Source organism: Dunckerocampus dactyliophorus, chromosome 7, assembly GCF_027744805.1.
Source record: "Dunckerocampus dactyliophorus isolate RoL2022-P2 chromosome 7, RoL_Ddac_1.1, whole genome shotgun sequence".
Lineage (NCBI taxonomy): Eukaryota > Metazoa > Chordata > Actinopteri > Syngnathiformes > Syngnathidae > Dunckerocampus > Dunckerocampus dactyliophorus.
In genome coordinates, this window is record NC_072825.1 from 29,616,208 (window position 1) to 29,632,895 (window position 16,688).

The 16,688-nt window shown below is 41.1% G+C and overlaps 1 protein-coding gene across 1 annotated transcript; it reads right to left on the reverse strand.

Annotated features, from left to right (window-relative positions):
- Window positions 1-3,923: 3,923 nt before the first annotated feature.
- dbpb (D site albumin promoter binding protein b) lies at window positions 3,924-15,036 on the reverse strand. Its single transcript, XM_054782764.1, has 5 exons — window positions 14,428-15,036; window positions 14,026-14,293; window positions 11,843-12,286; window positions 7,635-7,900; window positions 3,924-6,495 (listed from the first exon to the last, which is right to left on the reverse strand). Exons 2-5 carry the CDS (start codon window positions 14,216-14,218, stop codon window positions 6,280-6,282), a joined length of 1,119 nt encoding a protein of 372 aa, XP_054638739.1. The 5' UTR covers window positions 14,219-14,293; window positions 14,428-15,036; the 3' UTR covers window positions 3,924-6,279.
- Window positions 15,037-16,688: the final 1,652 nt, after the last annotated feature.

Sequence of the window (16,688 nt, forward strand, 5' to 3'; positions counted from 1 at the left end):
CCTTTTTCTTTCACCTCATATTTGCTCCCAAATGCTGATACTATGTGAGAATGCATAAAGGTAAGATTTGATGGCCTTATTGAGTGCTAATGTGTATATTTATTGGTACACAACCTCTCTGAAAAACAAAGTCCTGGCTGGTACTGGTGAATGGTGGCTCTGTATTCATTTAATGCTTTTAATTTGACGTTGTTCCTGTCTTAGTTTTACACAATACATAATAAATAAGATCAATTACATGGCTATAATGTACGTTTGTTTTGGAGATGTGTTGACAATCTTTCCTCTACTGTTGCTAATGCTAGCGCTGCCAATGCTATGATGTAAAAAAATCCTTTCGCGGGCAGCCCAGGCTCTCACGCTGTTAAAGAGCCAGACATTCAAGCGGTTGCTAGTCTTGCGATACCGGGTGTCATGTCGCTACAATCCATTCATCTAAGGCCTGGGTTCCCAAAGTGGGGTACGCATACCCTCGGGGGTACGTCAATTGTCACGTGATAGTTACAAAAACAACCACTTGTTGCTCATAACAGTCAGACAACGTTACACAATGTTCTACTTATAACAGACATCAGTGTTAAACAAATAGACTTTGGGACAGACACTGCTTTAGCGTGATTATTAAACCTTCCCCTTCAATTTGGAATGAAATGAATGTGCAGACTTAAGCCGCAGCCATCGTGAGCGGACAAAAAAAGTGATGCTCAAATTGTTTTTTAAGTGTGCAGGAGTAGGGGATACATGGCTTCAGGTCAAATGTCTGAGGTGGAGATTTCCTTCCCTAGTATAGAGTGGAACCTTGCTTAGCGTCATGAATCCACTCCAACAGGGCCAACAACCCCAAGTGCTAACTTTTTGGCTTCTAGAAGAAATAAATTTCAGGCTAACTGGTTAGCTCGCTAGGTCGTTAGCTTGCTAGCAAGTGGCCGTCTTGAGTCCCTGCAGCATAAAAGTTGGGCAATGTGGTTTAAACAGTGAATAATAGGAGTGTAGAGGTGACTATAGGGGTTTTATTTTATGTCTACAGGGTTCTAATAATGTTAAAAGGTGTATTTAGAAAGTCAAATAAGTGTTCTATGTCTTATATGTTTTATTTTCTCTTATTATGTCTACTATATTGGGTAATAGGAGTGTAAAGGTGACTATAGGAGTGTTATTTCATGTCTACGGGGCTCTAATGATGTTAAAAGGTGTATTTAGAAAGTCAAATAGGTGTCTTATGTTTTATATGTCTTATTTCCTCTTATTATGTCTACTATATTGGGTAATAGGAGTGTAAAGGTGACTATAGGAGTGTTATTTCATGTCTACGGGGCTCTAATGATGTTAAAAGGTGTATTTAGAAAGTCAAATAGGTGTCTTATGTTTTATATGTCTTATTTCCTCTTATTATGTCTACTATATTGGGTAATAGGAGTGTAAGGGTGACTATAGGGGTATTATTTCATGTCTAGAGGGCTCTAATCATGTCAAGTGTATTTAGATGGTGGTAAACCGGTTTTCTATGTCTTGTATGTCTTATTTACTTTTATTATGTCTACTATATTGGGTAATAGGTGTGTAAAAGTGACTAAAGGGGTGTTATTTCATGTCTAGAGGGCTCTAACAACGTCAAAAAACGTTTTTAGAAGGTGGTAAACAGGTTTTCTATGTCTTATTGTCTCTTATTATGTCTACAATATTGGGTAATAGGAGTGTAAAGGTGACTAAAGGGGTGTTATTTTATGTCTAGAGGGCTCTAATAATGTTAAGAACTGAATTTAGAAGGTGGTAAACAGGTTTTCTATGTCTTATTTTCTCTTATTATGTGTACTATATTGCGTAATAGGAGTATAAAGGTGACTATAGGGGTGTTATTTCATGTCTAGAGGGCTCTAATAATGTTAAAAAGCGTATTAAGAAAGTCATCAACAGATTTTCTATGCTCCAGCTACATAAATATTCCATTCATTAACATTAAATCCTATATTACGGAAATTCATCTATCACAGACTTAAAAAAAAAACATTTTATCTTTAAAATTTCAACTTTATGCTACTAAAATGGCGTTATTTCCCATTAATATTCTTACGTTATTCTCGTAATAATACAGTCAAACCTGTCTTAGCGGCCACCTTTATAGAAAGGCCACCTGCCTATAGCAGCCACTGAAAAATCCCCCCAGCAAATTTACATGTTATAGACCCTGTGTATAGCAGTCACCTGTCCAACGCAGCCAGCGGCCACCCATTTTGTCTCCCTTGGTCAATATCTGACTGCATATAGCGGCCAAATTACCAACTCAAGTAGAAGCTTCATGCACGAAAAAGTTTTGTTTTTCAATCAATGAAGGCGTCGTGTGTAGACTTGAATTACTGAGTCCTAGCTCAGTCACAATCATTCACAAGATCCACACAAACTGTCAGTTGTTCCACATAAAAAGCCGTCTTCTTTTGAGCTTGCTATTTCCTGGTCAAACATGTAACTTTAAGAGCATTTGCACCAAAACATTACCGCAAAGCAGGCTGGGAACAGGACGTGCTCCCAGCAACGCTACAATAAAAAAAAAACATACGCTAGCATGCATGCGGCAGCGGGAGCAAAACTGAGTTCAGTTGTACTTAATTGAAGTATTTTAGAATGTACTCACGTTATTTTTCATCAATCCTCATCCACAACTCCATCAAAGTCCTCATCTTCTGTATTCGACACAAAAAGGCCGTCTTCTTTTTCGTTCGCTACTAGTCTGTTAACTTGTCAGTGTTATTCAGCTCCGAAGCAAAGAAGGAAACTTCTCCTGTTGCTTCTGCCAACTTTATTTATTGAACGCGGCCACCAGACAGCAGCTCAGAACACACACATCTCTCAGCATCGTCTCTCCTTCCTGCTTGCCCACAAGGCAAAGGTTAAACAAGCCCCACTACATAGCTGTCCAGCCAATGCCTGTAAGAAATGACACCGTTTATTTCCTGGTGTGCACTGGTCAATACTGTAATGCCGCTTGTTGTGGGGAAGGAGAGACTCACGTCGCCGATGCACTTTAATGGCTTTATTAACAGCGGAGAACACTGCAGGACTTTACATCCACGCCAACATAAACACACTTCCCAACTCTCTCCAAACTCACAGCTAGCATTGAGCCTAGCTCTCCTGCTCGGGACGCCCACCGTCACTTCCCGTCACTTCCTGCCGTATAAAAAGTAAAATATTAAAAACAAGCGTAAGACATTACTAGCACAGCTTTGTTCTGTGGGTGGTGGATATATTCTATCAGTTATTATTAAGCCTCTAGCTTCCTTTTAGTAAGTAAAAACCTTGGCTATGATTGCACTACATTGTCATGTAGACCTACAAAGTACACTTGGAAGAACAAGAGGTGAATAAATGTATTGCAACTGATGTGAAACTGATGAGGGGTAGGATTAAATAAGCTTTGCTTCTTCCTACTCCTTTTTGGACATGCAAAATTGTGAATTGTACTACGTGATGTGCTACTGTTTGACTCATGCATGTTCAGGATTAAAACCATGAACCATGATAATAACAAGCCTAGTAGTGCTGTACAACTTTTATCCGCAGTCCGCAGTGCCCTCTACTGGTTAACATTATTATTAATTTTTTTTCCCCCTTTTTTTTCCTTTTTTTTCCCTCTACTGGTCAACATTCAAACTGGACGCCAACTTGTCTATAGAGGCCACCTGTCTATAGCGGCCACTTTTGCAGACTCCCTCTAGTGGCCGCTATAGGCAAGTTTGACTGTATATATTTTTTCTTGTTAGATTCCAACTTATTCTTGTAAAATGTCTCTGGATTTTCCAATTCGTGGTGTTTTTTTGTTTTTTGTTTAGTTTTCTGGTTAAATGATATTTTCAGAACGTGCCGAGGTCACCCCCACTGTCGGGTCACATGGTACCGAAGTTGACTAAAAAGGCCAGAAAACAAGATGAGAAGAATCTTTTATTGGTGTTTTTTAGGGAGTACATCCATAGAAGCAGCACATGGTGGGTTGGACAGCATGGAGCCCGCCCATGTCACGGGGGGGGGGGGGGTCAGATGTACATCACTTAGACTTACTCTATAGATTTATCATCAAGCACATCTGGGAGGATATTAAGGAGAGAGAGAGAGAGAGAGAGAGAGAGAGCAAACAATCACGTTTTCGGGCGGCGATAACGAGTGAAAGAAAGCAAGAAAAGGACGATGGCGTGCATAGTCCACCGGGGTCGTGATGAGGAGCTCAAGCGTGAGCTCCGGTCATTAATGTCCTTGGCAGAGGTCACAGGAGAGTGAGGTCATAGGAGGGATGATTGCCTCAAGGTGGAGCAAATAACAAAAGAAGAACAGCAACAGTAATTCTCACTGGAAGAGTATTTAGCAGTACTGCTGAGTATTCCTGACACTCTTAACGTGTGTGTGTGTGTGTCTTTGGAGGTACAGTAGAAAGGTACTTTGGAGATATTTTGGATTTCAGTGTGACACATTCCACCCCCTGGAGGAAAATACTGTCGATTCTGCCCGTTGAAAGACTTCCACATGTACTTCCACCGTGGAACTTTTGCACATTCCAATACTTTCCACGTTAGAATCTTGCGCGACAAATGATTATCAGTCACCGACCTTATTTTAAGATGTGTAGCAAAGCCTGTTATTTTTTTTACCATATTATTTTATTGTATTTTTGCTCTTGTTAAAAAAAAACATGTAAAATAGTTGCGAATGTGAAAGTCCTGTAATACAGCGTATAACAATGGGAGGAATAATATTAATAATAACACAGTAACTATAGCACATTAAGAGCTTTTTATGTCAAAAACTTATTTAGCATTATGTTATTGATGATACAAATCTTGTGGCGTGCTAATTATTAATACAAAAGTGTTTCAAACATGGAATATGTATCATTATATTATTCATATATTAAAATATATTATCAGGTTTTTTAACCATTTAAGGAAAGGTCCTAAAGTGCGAATTATCTTCTTAGATTTTTAAAAAATAGTTTTAATGCAAAGTTATTGTAATGCGGTAACAGTTGTAATGAATAATAATCATTTTTTTAATGTAAAAAAGTTATTTCCCATTATATTACAAAAAATATTCTTCTCATGTGCCATCATTATTATTATTATTATAATATTAAAATATATAATAATATTTGTTTTACATCTCAAGAAAGCTCATTATTTCATTATGTATAATAATAATAATAACTGGCACATTAGGAACTTTGTTTTCATTGTTAAAAATATATATATATTTATTTCAATTATTATTATTATTATTAGTCTCCCATGTGAAAGTCATGCGCATGATTTTTAATAGCATTAAAACAAATGAAATGAAAGTTGAAAACCCTGTTCGTGTCAACACGGCATCATGTCATGTCATTATCAGAGCTCATCGGGGTTGATTGTCTGGGGGGTGTGTGTGTGTGTGTGTGTGGGGGGGGGGGGGGGGGGGGGGGGGGGTCCCAAATAGCACTGGTGTACATTTCAAGCACCAATGATAAGCAAAGATACTGCATTTAGGCAGTACAGTACGGGAATACCGTGCGTGTGTTTTTTTAGCGTTCACTGCAGTACCATCACGGAGGCATGACAGAGAAAAAAAGAAGTGGAAAAAGTAGTAGAGTTGCTAAAGAAACCAATGAAGTAGAAAGCAGAAGAGCTTGGCCGTGACGCTGGGGATCAATCAAGGACGTCCGAGCGGGGAAGGAGTCGATCTTTACAGAAGACGCTCTATTTCAAAAGAAAAAGACGCACAAGACGTGCGGGCGTGTCCTCTTATTCCCGTCAACACAAAAGAAGAGAAAGAAGATAAAAGTGCTTCTGCATGGGGTACGTAAGTCAAATGCAGAAAAAAAGTGGAAGTCTAGCAGGTGGAGATCGTCTCTGCTCTCTATGTTACATACGTGTTACACAGCATCCCGTCCCCCGCATCTCGTCTCCTCGTGTAGAAAATGTACAAAATTATTCTCCAAATTTCTATTCTCCTCCTACGTTTTTCACAAGTGTTATAAAAATATACAATTCTCCAATAGCAAAAGCCTTAAAAGTCACGTCTGTGAAATGATTCTCTCCGTCCGTCACCTTTAAGAGCCTCAACAACAAACAACAACAAAACACCTGAGCGGCACTCCTCCGTCCTCCATCCTCATACATTCATCATCATCAGCCCGTGTCTGTCCATCCCCCCAAAAGTCTTCAAAAGAAAGAATCTTTCAGCTTATTTTTCTATTCCGTTGCTTTGGCGCGCCTTCATCATCATCGTCGTCGTCATCCATCGTCGTCGTCGTCGTCATCACTGGTCGGCGAGACGGTTCTCGTATTTGCTAAGGATGCTGCGGCAGCGCCCCAGTTCTTTGCGCATCTCCGCCACTTCCTGTCGCAGGGCGGCGTTCTCCCGCTCCAAGAAGGCGGCGCGCACCGATATTTGGTTCTCCTTGAGGCGGCGGGCGTCTCGGGAGCGCTTGGCCGCTTCGTTGTTTTTGTATCTCCTGCTCCAGTACTTCTCATCCTGGGAGACGCACACACACACACACACACACACACACACACACACACACACACACACGCACACCACGTCACTTACGTCTTCTTCTTTTACCAAACTGTTTCATACACGTTATTCTATTCTTTTATTCTCTTTTTTAAAAATATATACAAAAGAAATACATTCAATTCAAATAAAAACATAATCATGTTATGAAATTAAGTCATTTCTTTTACTACCCACACATTTCATAATTTGGGATACAAATAATAAATACGCAGAAAAAAGATAATTGCATTAAAAATGAAGTGAATAGAGTATACAATGAAGCATAATGAAAAATGTTCACATAAAATGAAATGACAAAAAGTAGTTATTGATTAAAATGATTCCAAAAAATAATTTAAAAATTTAATTCTACTGTATTACATTATTATTATTATTATTATTATTTTATGTTTTTAGAATCTCTAATGTAAAACCCTTGTATTGGGCAAGTTATTAGCAATAAAACTAGAAAAGCCCTCGGAGAGCACAGACTTCCGGCAAGCATTATACAGTAATGTTAGTATGCTAGCAGTACAACCATGCTAACGTTAGCATGCTAACACCTAGCATAATAGTGGTGTTTATGTAGGTGTCTAGCTGTGAAAATGGCTAATAATGCTACTACTATGCTAATGCTAGCATGCTATCAATGCTAACATTAGCATGTTAACACGTAGTATAATAGTGCAAAGTGTTTATATATGTGTGTCTACCCATGAAAATAGCTAAAAATGCTAGTATGCTAACATGAGCATGCTAGCAATGTTAACATGCTAATGGTAGCATGCTGACACTTAGCATGATAGTGCTAAGTGTTTATATGTGTCTACCCATCGAAAAAATTTTAAAATGATAGTATGCTAACCTTAGCATGCTAGCAATGCTAACACGCTAAGTCTTTATGCAAGTGTCTCCCCATGAAAATGGCTAAAAAAATGCGACAATGCTAATGTTAACATGCTAGCACTGCTAACATGCTAATGTCTGCATGGTAACACCTAGCGTGATAGCGCAATGTATGGGGATGGTTAAAGGTCCCGACAAACATTTGGACTACAAATACAGTATGTACTGTAAATCCATAAATACGGTACATAAATAGGTAGTATGCTCACTTTCATGTTATCCGGCACCAGGATCTTGCGCGCCTTCTTCACCATGGGCTGCGGCTTGAGCTCCTCCTCGCTGAACGACTGCCTCCTGGGGTCGAAGTTCTGCTGCCCGGGCCCGTTGGACAGAATGATGTCCGACGGGTCCATGTCAAACATCCCCATCCCGTCCGGTCCGCTGCCCGTGGGCGTCAGCAGGGGCGGGCAGGAGGACGACGGGGAGGAGGAGGAGGATGGGGACTCGCAGGAGTCGTTCATACTCGTCTGGCTCCCTGCGGTAAAAGAGTCAGAGTCGGAGTTTTAACAACACTGTCACACAAATGAAGTACACGCTGCTGCAGGCATGCTGCATTACACCAAGATGACCACCAGGGGTACACAGAGTGCTGCTTTCTATTTGTCATGAAGGGCTGACTTGAAAAAGTAGCTAAAAGTGAAATAACAAAAAGATTAAAAAGAAAAATGTTTTTATTAGTATTCATAGTGTATGATAGGTGGCTTATAGGAGAACTAGCTGCCAGTTTGATGGGGTTGTTAGTCAAATGTATACCTGCGTTGTTTAACAATAAAACCTAAGCAGCTTTATATGATGGATTTTTTTTTGTTGAATTATTAGTACTGCTAGTGCATGATAGGCGGGAGACGTAAAGGCGATATCGTACAATCGCTACAACTTTCAGTGAATCTGCATCATTGTTTGACAATGAAAGCTACGCAGCTTGATGTGATTCAATGTTCTTTGGATATTATTAGTTCTGATAGTGCATGATAGGTGCTTTCTAGGAGATACAGTACAATAGTAAAAGTTGATGGGAATTCCAATCCCAAGTGGACCTGTGTCATTGTTTGACAATAAAAGCTACGCAGCCTGACGTGATAGAATGTTCTAATTGATAGTGCATGATAAGCGGCCCTGGTGGCGACATGGCTCACACTGCTGCCTTTTGTGCAGACATTGACCCCAAAACCCAGCCACTGAAGATGTCCAGTGCCTGTCCCAAGCCCACAAACGACAAAATAAACAAAACAAAAGGCGACAGTGCATGATAGGCGGTATACACAGTGGAAGATACGGTTCAATGGAATTTCAGATGAATGTGCACCTGTGCCACTGCAGCTTTTTAAAATGACTATTATTGATAGTGCATGATAGGCGGTGTAGGGGAAATCCAGGTGCCAACAAGAGCTAATAGTGAGCGGGACACTATTTTTGTAGTATTATGTAGCATAATCACATGACTACTCGCTGCGTGTCGTCCAAGTCGTGAGTTATCGCGCCGTAAAAACTGCTCAATCCTGACGCTTCCACATTCCGCACGCTCCACAGCACAACGCCTCTCTGGACTAAAATGAAGCATTCATTGATGGCGACGTGATCACCAGAGGCTGGTATGTACCGCATCTTGTTTTGGGGCTTTTGGGGTTTTTTTGTTTTGTTTCTGTGGAAGCAGCCACCTGCTGCTGGAGGGCTCTGCTGGAATGTTCCGGATCCATCCAGGCCTCTGCTGGAACAGCTTCGCAGCTGCTCGCCGCTTCCTAACATGCCGTCCTACTTCTTCCACACACGGCTTTCCAAAATTATTTTTAAATAACATCATTTCAAAAAGGCACCTGGCCCCCGGGCCACACTTTGGACACCCAAGCTTATCTGGCTTGAAATATGTCAGAAAAGGAAATAAATATAATGAAATGAAAACAATATTGGGAGTGCAAATTTTGCAACATAATCATTTTTAGAAGTAAAGTTGAAGAAATAATCATTTTCTGGCCATAAAAATGTTGTATGGCAGTTCATTGGTTCTAGACCAAACTGTGATGAGTCCATTTCCACTAAGTAGGATTCCTTATTTATAAATATTTATAATATTATATTATATGATATTATTATTATATTATTATGTTTATAATAGTTTAGTAGTTAGCGCATAGGAAACCTGTTTACAACCTTCTAAATACGGCTTTTGACATTATTAGAGCCCTCCAGACATGAAATAACACCCCTGTAGTCATCTTTATTCATGTATTTAATATGATTTCATAAGGTGCTATCTGTCGCATATCCCGTACTTATTGGCTTATCGACAATGTTTTTTCAATCAGAGGATATTTACATATTTAAATCAAAAAACAATTAATCGATCACCAAAATAGTTGATGGGGTAATGGATTAATCATTGATTAATTGTTGCAGCTCTGGTGTATTTATTCCGTTTCTTCTTTCAGTAGTACTAAACAAGCGACGCACTTTTAATTCGGCTATTCATTTTCTTCTTCACACATGTTGAATTGTGCAAATAGCAAAGTAACATTGTTGTTAGCATAGAAACCTGCTAGCATTATTAAATGAAATTATAGCACTAGTGAATGAAACGATGAAACGCGCTAGCATTATTAAATGAAATGATGAAACATGCTAGCATTATTAAATGAAATGATGGAACGTGCTAAATTATTAAATGTGCTAGCACTATTGAATGAAATTATGAAACGTGCTAGCATCATCAAATTAAATTATTAAACATGCTTATTAAACGTGCTAGCATTATTAAATGAAATGAGGAAGCGTGCTAAATTATTAAACGTGCTAGCATTATTAAATGAAATGATGAAGCGTGCTAAATTATTAAACGTGCTAGCATTATTAAATGAAATGATGAAAAGTGCTAAATTATTAAACGTGCTAGCATTATTAAATGAAATGATGAAACGTGCTAAATTATTAAACGTGCTAGCATTATTAAATGAAATGATGAAACGTGCTGAATGATTAAATGTGCTAGCATTATTAAATGAAATGATGAAAAGTGCTAAATTATTAAACGTGCTAGCATTATTAAATGAAATGATGAAACGTGCTGAATGATTAAACGTGCTAGCATTATTAAATGAAATGATGAAACGTGCTAAATTATTAAACGTGCTATCATTATTAAATGAAATGATGAAAAGTGCTAAATTATTAAACGTGCTAGCATTATTAAATGAAATGATGAAACGTGCTAAATTATTAAACGTGCTAGCATTATTAAATGAAATGATGAAAAGTGCTAAATTATTAAACGTGCTAGCATTATTAAATGAAATGATGAAACGTGCTAAATTATTAAACGTGCTATCATTATTAAATGAAATGATGAAAAGTGCTAAATTATTAAACGTGCTAGCATTATTAAATGAAATGATGAAACGTGCTAAATTATTAAACGTGCTATCATTATTAAATGAAATGATGAAAAGTGCTAAATTATTAAACGTGCTAGTATTATTAAATGAAATGATGAAACGTGCTGAATGATTAAACGTGCTAGCATTATTAAATGAAATGATGAAAGGTGCTAAATTATTAAATGTGTTAATATTATTAAATGAAATGATGAAAGGTGCTGAATGATTAAACGTGCTAGCATTATTAAATGAAATGATGAAAGGTGCTAAATTATTAAATGTGTTAGCATTATTAAATGAAATGATGAAAGGTGCTGAATGATTAAACGTGCTAGCATTATTAAATGAAATGATGAAAGGTGCTAAATCATTAAATGTGTTAGCATTATTAAATGAAATGATGAAACGTGCTGAATGATTAAACGTGCTAGCATTATTAAATGAAATGATGAAAGGTGCTAGCATTATTCATTGGTGATCAGATGTCGTGTCACTCTCCCTGCACACAAGCCTCCCTCCCCTCTGTGGGGCTCCTCCTACCTGTCTCCTGGCTCCGCCTCCAGTTGGTCTCAGGCAGCCTGAGCACGTGCAGCGACGCATGCACATGGCCGTGGCGTGTGAAGTGAGGAGAGATTTAAAGACACGCAGCCATAAACACTCCACGCGCTGTTCTCTCTCTCTCTCTCGGTCTCGTGCTCTCGCTCGCTTGTTTTGACCGCCCCGGCCCCGGCGCTTATTAATAATTGGCCGGGATTGAATGCCGATTGCGTTCCTGACGCTGAGAAACGTTGATCACATGCAAAAGTGAAGCTGAGTCATAATATTCCTATCTCGTGGTGTGTTTGGGAGCCACATTTGAGGGAAATTTCAGGTTGTTAGCGCTCTGTCGAGGACACAGGAGGGCTTTGTCGCTGCGGTTTTATCCTCTTTTAAACTCAAATGCTGACTCACTAGCCTGTGGGAACGTCACACGCATCACAAAGCCTTCAGCGCTCCTCAGCTTGTCAGAAAGCTCTCTGAGACATCTTTGTCGGTGTCAGTGAACTCACCGTGAAGACAGTCGCTGGCCCCCGTGAGGCTCTGAGGCTGCGCCACCTCCAAACCCAGAAGAGACGGAGAAGACGAGGACGAGGGCGACGAGGACGAAGAGCCGGGCGGAGACGAGGGCGGCAGGCACTGGGAGCTCTGGTTGGGCACCGCCGACTGGGAGCTCTGGGAGGGGATCTGGGCCGAGCTGGAGCTGTTGTTGCTGTGCATGTTGCCCATTCCGTTTTCGGTCAGAAACTCCTCCAAGTCCATGTACTGCAGCTGGAAGAGGCCCCCGTCGGCGGCCAGGGTGCGATCCCACAAGAGAGGCCCCAGGAACTGGTTGAAATTCCCGCTTCCGCTTCCGCTTGCGCCGTTGCAGCCGCCGTTGCCGCTTATTCCGGCTGCGTTCCTCATGGGGCACACCCCCAACGAGTCCTCATCCAGGTCCAGAGCTCGGTCTTTGTCTAATCAACAGAAGGGGACACGATTGTTACGTCAAAAAACCCACAAATGTGCTCTGTTGACAGCTGTCACTGGGGCCACGCCCAAAAAAACACAGAAATTTAACAACTCCTTCTTCCATGCGAGGCATCGCAAAGAACTCATGCAAACATCGGAGTCAACAGCGCCTCTGCTGGTTGCAGCCCAGTACTGCAGCATACATGAGCCTTGTTGCCGGGTACACATAATCAAACTTTTTACATCGACTGGAAAAATATTGTGCTTTGCAAGGACCGCCCCTTTTGTTTCTCCAAAGGAAAGTGTAATGAATGTCCTTTGTACTTCTTTCAGCCGGTGTTCCTGCCTGCCATCAAAGGTGGAGACTGTGCAAGAAACGGACGGTAAAGTCACCGAGAGCTAAGGTTCAACCCCAATCTCCCGTATTTACCCCTCTTTACCAGTGCCCTCCCGTTTTAATACTCCCTTTTTCTGGAAAATGATCCTTATTTTCTAGGAAATGGTCCTTATTGTCTAGAAAATGTCCCTTATTTTCTGGAAAATGGCCTTTATATTTTGGAAAGTGTCCCTTATTTCCTGGAAAGTGTCCCTTATTTCCTGGAAAATGTCCCTTATTTTCAGGAAAATGTAATGTCCCTTATTTTCTAGAAAATGTCCCTTATTTTGTGGAAAAATGTATGTCCCTTATTTTCTGGAAAATGGCCTTTATATTTTGGAAAGTGTCCCTTATTTCCTGGAAAATGGCCTTTATATTTTGGAAAATGTCCCTTATTTTCAGGAAAATGTAATGTCCTATATTTTCTAGAAAATGTCCCTTATTTTGTGGAAAAATTTATGTCCCTTATTTTCTGGAAAATGTCCCTAATTTTCTAGGAAATGGTCATTGTCTGGAAAATGTAATGTCCCTTATTTTCTGGAAAATGCCCCTTATTTTCTGGAAAATGGCCTTTATATTTTGGAAAATGCCCCTTATTTTCTGGAAAATACCCCATTTATTTTGGAAAATATCCCTTATTTTCTGGAAAAGGCCCCATTTATTTTGGAAAAAGTCCCTTATTTTCTGGAAAATGTCTCTTATTTTCTGGAAAATGACCCTTATTTCCTGGAAAATGTAATGTCCCTTGTTTTCTGGAAAATGGCCTTTATATTTTGGAAAATATCCCTTATTTTCTGGAAAATGCCCCATTTATTTTGGAAAAAGTCCCTTATTTTCTGGAAAATGTCCCTTATTTTCTGGAAATGCAATAAGACTTATTTTCTGGAATAGCTAATGACTCTTGTTATCTGGAAAATGTAATGTCCCTCATTTTCTGGAAAATGGGCTTTATATTTTGGAAAATGTCCCTTTTTTTCTGGAAAATGTCCCTTATTTTGAAAGGCAAACGATGACAGGTGTGATCCTGAACTGGATGGAAACCTGGCGACGATGGCGTACTCCCGAGTGTTTCCACAAGAAAGAGAAACAAAGACGTCTCTCTCGCACGCAGATGGAGCAGATGGCGGGTGAGTTGCAGAATCAGCGCCGCCAGAACCAGAACCAGACCCCGTTAATGTGTGCTACCATCCCATATACACAAACTGCTCAGCACACAACACAGTTTGTTTGCCTTGCAATCTGGAGTCTAACTGCAGAGTGATTCTAATCCAAGGCTGGGGTCACGGAGGGGTCATGGCGTGTGGCTGAGCGTGTGATTGGTTCTGTGTTGCTATTATCATCATTTCATGCATCGTCGTGTCAGCCCACCTTTGATATCACAGGGGCTTCTCAGCCTCTGGTCCCCCTTCATGGGGTGCTGCAGGAGGGACTTGAGCCCCGCCATGGAGCTGAGGTGCCCCCCTGTGAGGGTGCCCGCGGGCTGGGTGCAAGTCCCAAACTGCGGGCTGGCGCCGGCAGGCAAGTCCGGGGTGGGAAGCTGCTGGGTGAGCTGCCTGGACATCCTGGACCACACGGTGGGGGTGAGACACCTGTAGGGTGGGGGTGGGGGCGATTTGACCAATAGAAGTTTGGATGACTGTGCATGCAGGGAGGGGGGGAGGGGGGGTGGAAAGAAAGAGAGGGGAGGGGGGTGTTTATAGTGCTGCCAGTGTGCATTATGAGTATATACAGTATTATATACAGTATATCATTTTAAAAGTACATAATTACCTTTATGTGATGACAAGTAGGCTCCCTTTATTTCCTCGTTTCCAAGTATTCCATTGCACTCCTCAGTGTGGGACGAAAAACTAAGCAAAAATAAAAATAAAAATGCGCCAACAACGGCAAGGAAAAAGGAGAATGTTATCCACAGGAAATTCAGGCCAAATAAAAAATGGACGAGGAGGGAAAAACCGTCGGTGTTGTCGTTGAAATGACAAGTTGATGTTTCTTCTCTGCTGTGCTCGCGCTGACTTGTCCGTGGCGGGGAAGGTGGGAGGAGGGACGGCGTGGAGTGGGCGGGGTCGTTTCTTCCTTCTTCTTCTTCTCTGGCTGGACTTTTTTGCTCATTTGCATCCGCGTGTGTGTGTCCAGCCGTGTCCTCTCCTCTAGCAAGCTCAGATGGAACGGACACGGGTGGATCATGTGACGTCACACGAGCACAAGAGCGGCGAGAAACGGGCGGGGTTATGTGAGCCCTGCTTGGTATTATTTATGAGACACGCCCACTCTCGTGCCACACCTCGAGGGGCAGACGGCTGTCACTTGTCCTCTGTTTGTTTACACTGCAGCAATAACGCTGGCTTTCTTTTAACCTTCACAAATCCAGCGTTTTTCATGCCCACCTCCTTTTAGTTGGCTGTCAAGAGAGTCAAGAGAGTTCCCTCCCTAAAGCCAATGAAAACGTGAGAACGTTGTTTTTTTTCCCAGGCCACTTGAACGCACCAACACGTTGCCTCCTGGTGTACAATAGGCACCCCAGCCTCACGTGTACCGAGCACGCAGCCAAGCCTAGCCGAGCCTCGTCTGCTCGGAGGCTCTCGCTCCCATTGGCCAGAGAGCAGCAGCGACGAGCGCCCATTGGACAGAAGTAGGTCGGCTCGGCCCGCCCACTCGGATTTCCTCCGTGCATGCGAGTGCCGCGTGAGAGCAGAGTTGGAAACAGGAAAAAAAAAAACCCGAGCACATGCAAAACAGCGCGCCCGCCACAGGAATCCAACTTCTCAGAGACGGATGTGCTCAAGTGGAGGAGTAAACACTTTGACAGGCTTGGAGCCACTTGGCGGTGAATAATTTACAGTATGCGCACGCACGTGACTTTGAAGGATACTACAATTTTTACAAGATTTTTTTTTTTTTACGTTTTTGTTAAATTTGCAAACATTGTGTGTATTTACAGCATTGATGGACATATAGACATACGTGGGGGGCCGGGGAGGGGGGGTTATAAAACACAATACATTGGACATAGAGGGAGGGATTTGTCACTAAATGACAGGTGGGCTGCAAAAAACTATTCATCAAATATGAGAGGGAAAAACAACAACCAAGATAGCGATAAGTAAAATAAATTGTACGTGTATGTGTCCAAAAACACTGAAAGACAAGTTGTACCTAGTGTTGTGGTCACCAGGCATCAGATTACATTACCTTTCACACCGCATGGAGCCCAGCCAACGTATCATGGCTGAGATCAAGTGGGGGCGGGGGGGGGTAATGGTTCTCCTCTCATTCCGTGTGGAAGTGGTACGTTTTTGGCTTCTTTGTCTTCCTTCCCCACTCTGTTTGAAACACTTTCTTAGGTTTATAATAAGCCAATTGGAGAGGCTAACGAGGTAACTAGCGGTGGCCGCCTGTTATGCCCCTGCAGTGATACCCTAGCTTGCGCATTGTGATGTAAACAAAGAATAATAGGAGTGTAAAAGTGACTATAGGGGTGTTAGTTTATGTCTACAGGGCTCTAATAATGTTAAAACGCGTATTTTGGAGAGTCAATCAGGTTTTCTAGGTCTTATTTTCTCTTATTAGCATTAGGATTTGAGGCGGAGCTGTCATGAATGCTTGACCTCCGGTATGCAGAGACATAAAAGACAAATAAAAAACTTTTCATAAACACGGGCTGGTGCAGGTGCTCACGGCTGTGCAGGATACAGGCAACAAAAGGTGACAAGAGAAAAAGGCTCTGTGAAAACACAAACAGTAGACTTGGCAGAAGCAACAGGTAAGGTGACCGTGCACGTGACAGCATGGGCGAAGGAAACAGACTATAGGGGTGTTATTTCATGTCTAGAGGGCTTTATTATTGTTTAAAAGCATATTTAAAAGGTGGTAAATAGGTCTTCTATGTCTTATTTTCTCTTATTATGTCTACTATATTGGGTAATATGGGCATAAAGTGACTATAGGGGTGTTATTTCATGTCTAGAGGGCTTTATTATTGTTTAAAAGCATATTTAAAAGGTGGTAAATAGGTCTTCTATGTCTTATTT

Bases quoted from the DNA above. Each gene is read 5' to 3' on its own strand.
- dbpb (XM_054782764.1), bottom strand. From the start codon at position 14,218: ATGTCCAGGCAGCTCACCCAGCAGCTTCCCACCCCGGACTTGCCTGCC. The intron at 12,287-14,025 runs GTGGGCTGACAC...TCTGTTGATTAG, and splicing joins AAGCCCCTGTGATATCAAAG to ACAAAGACCGAGCTCTGGAC. The intron at 6,496-7,634 runs GTGAGCATACTA...TGCGTCTCCCAG, and splicing joins TGGTGCCGGATAACATGAAA to GATGAGAAGTACTGGAGCAG.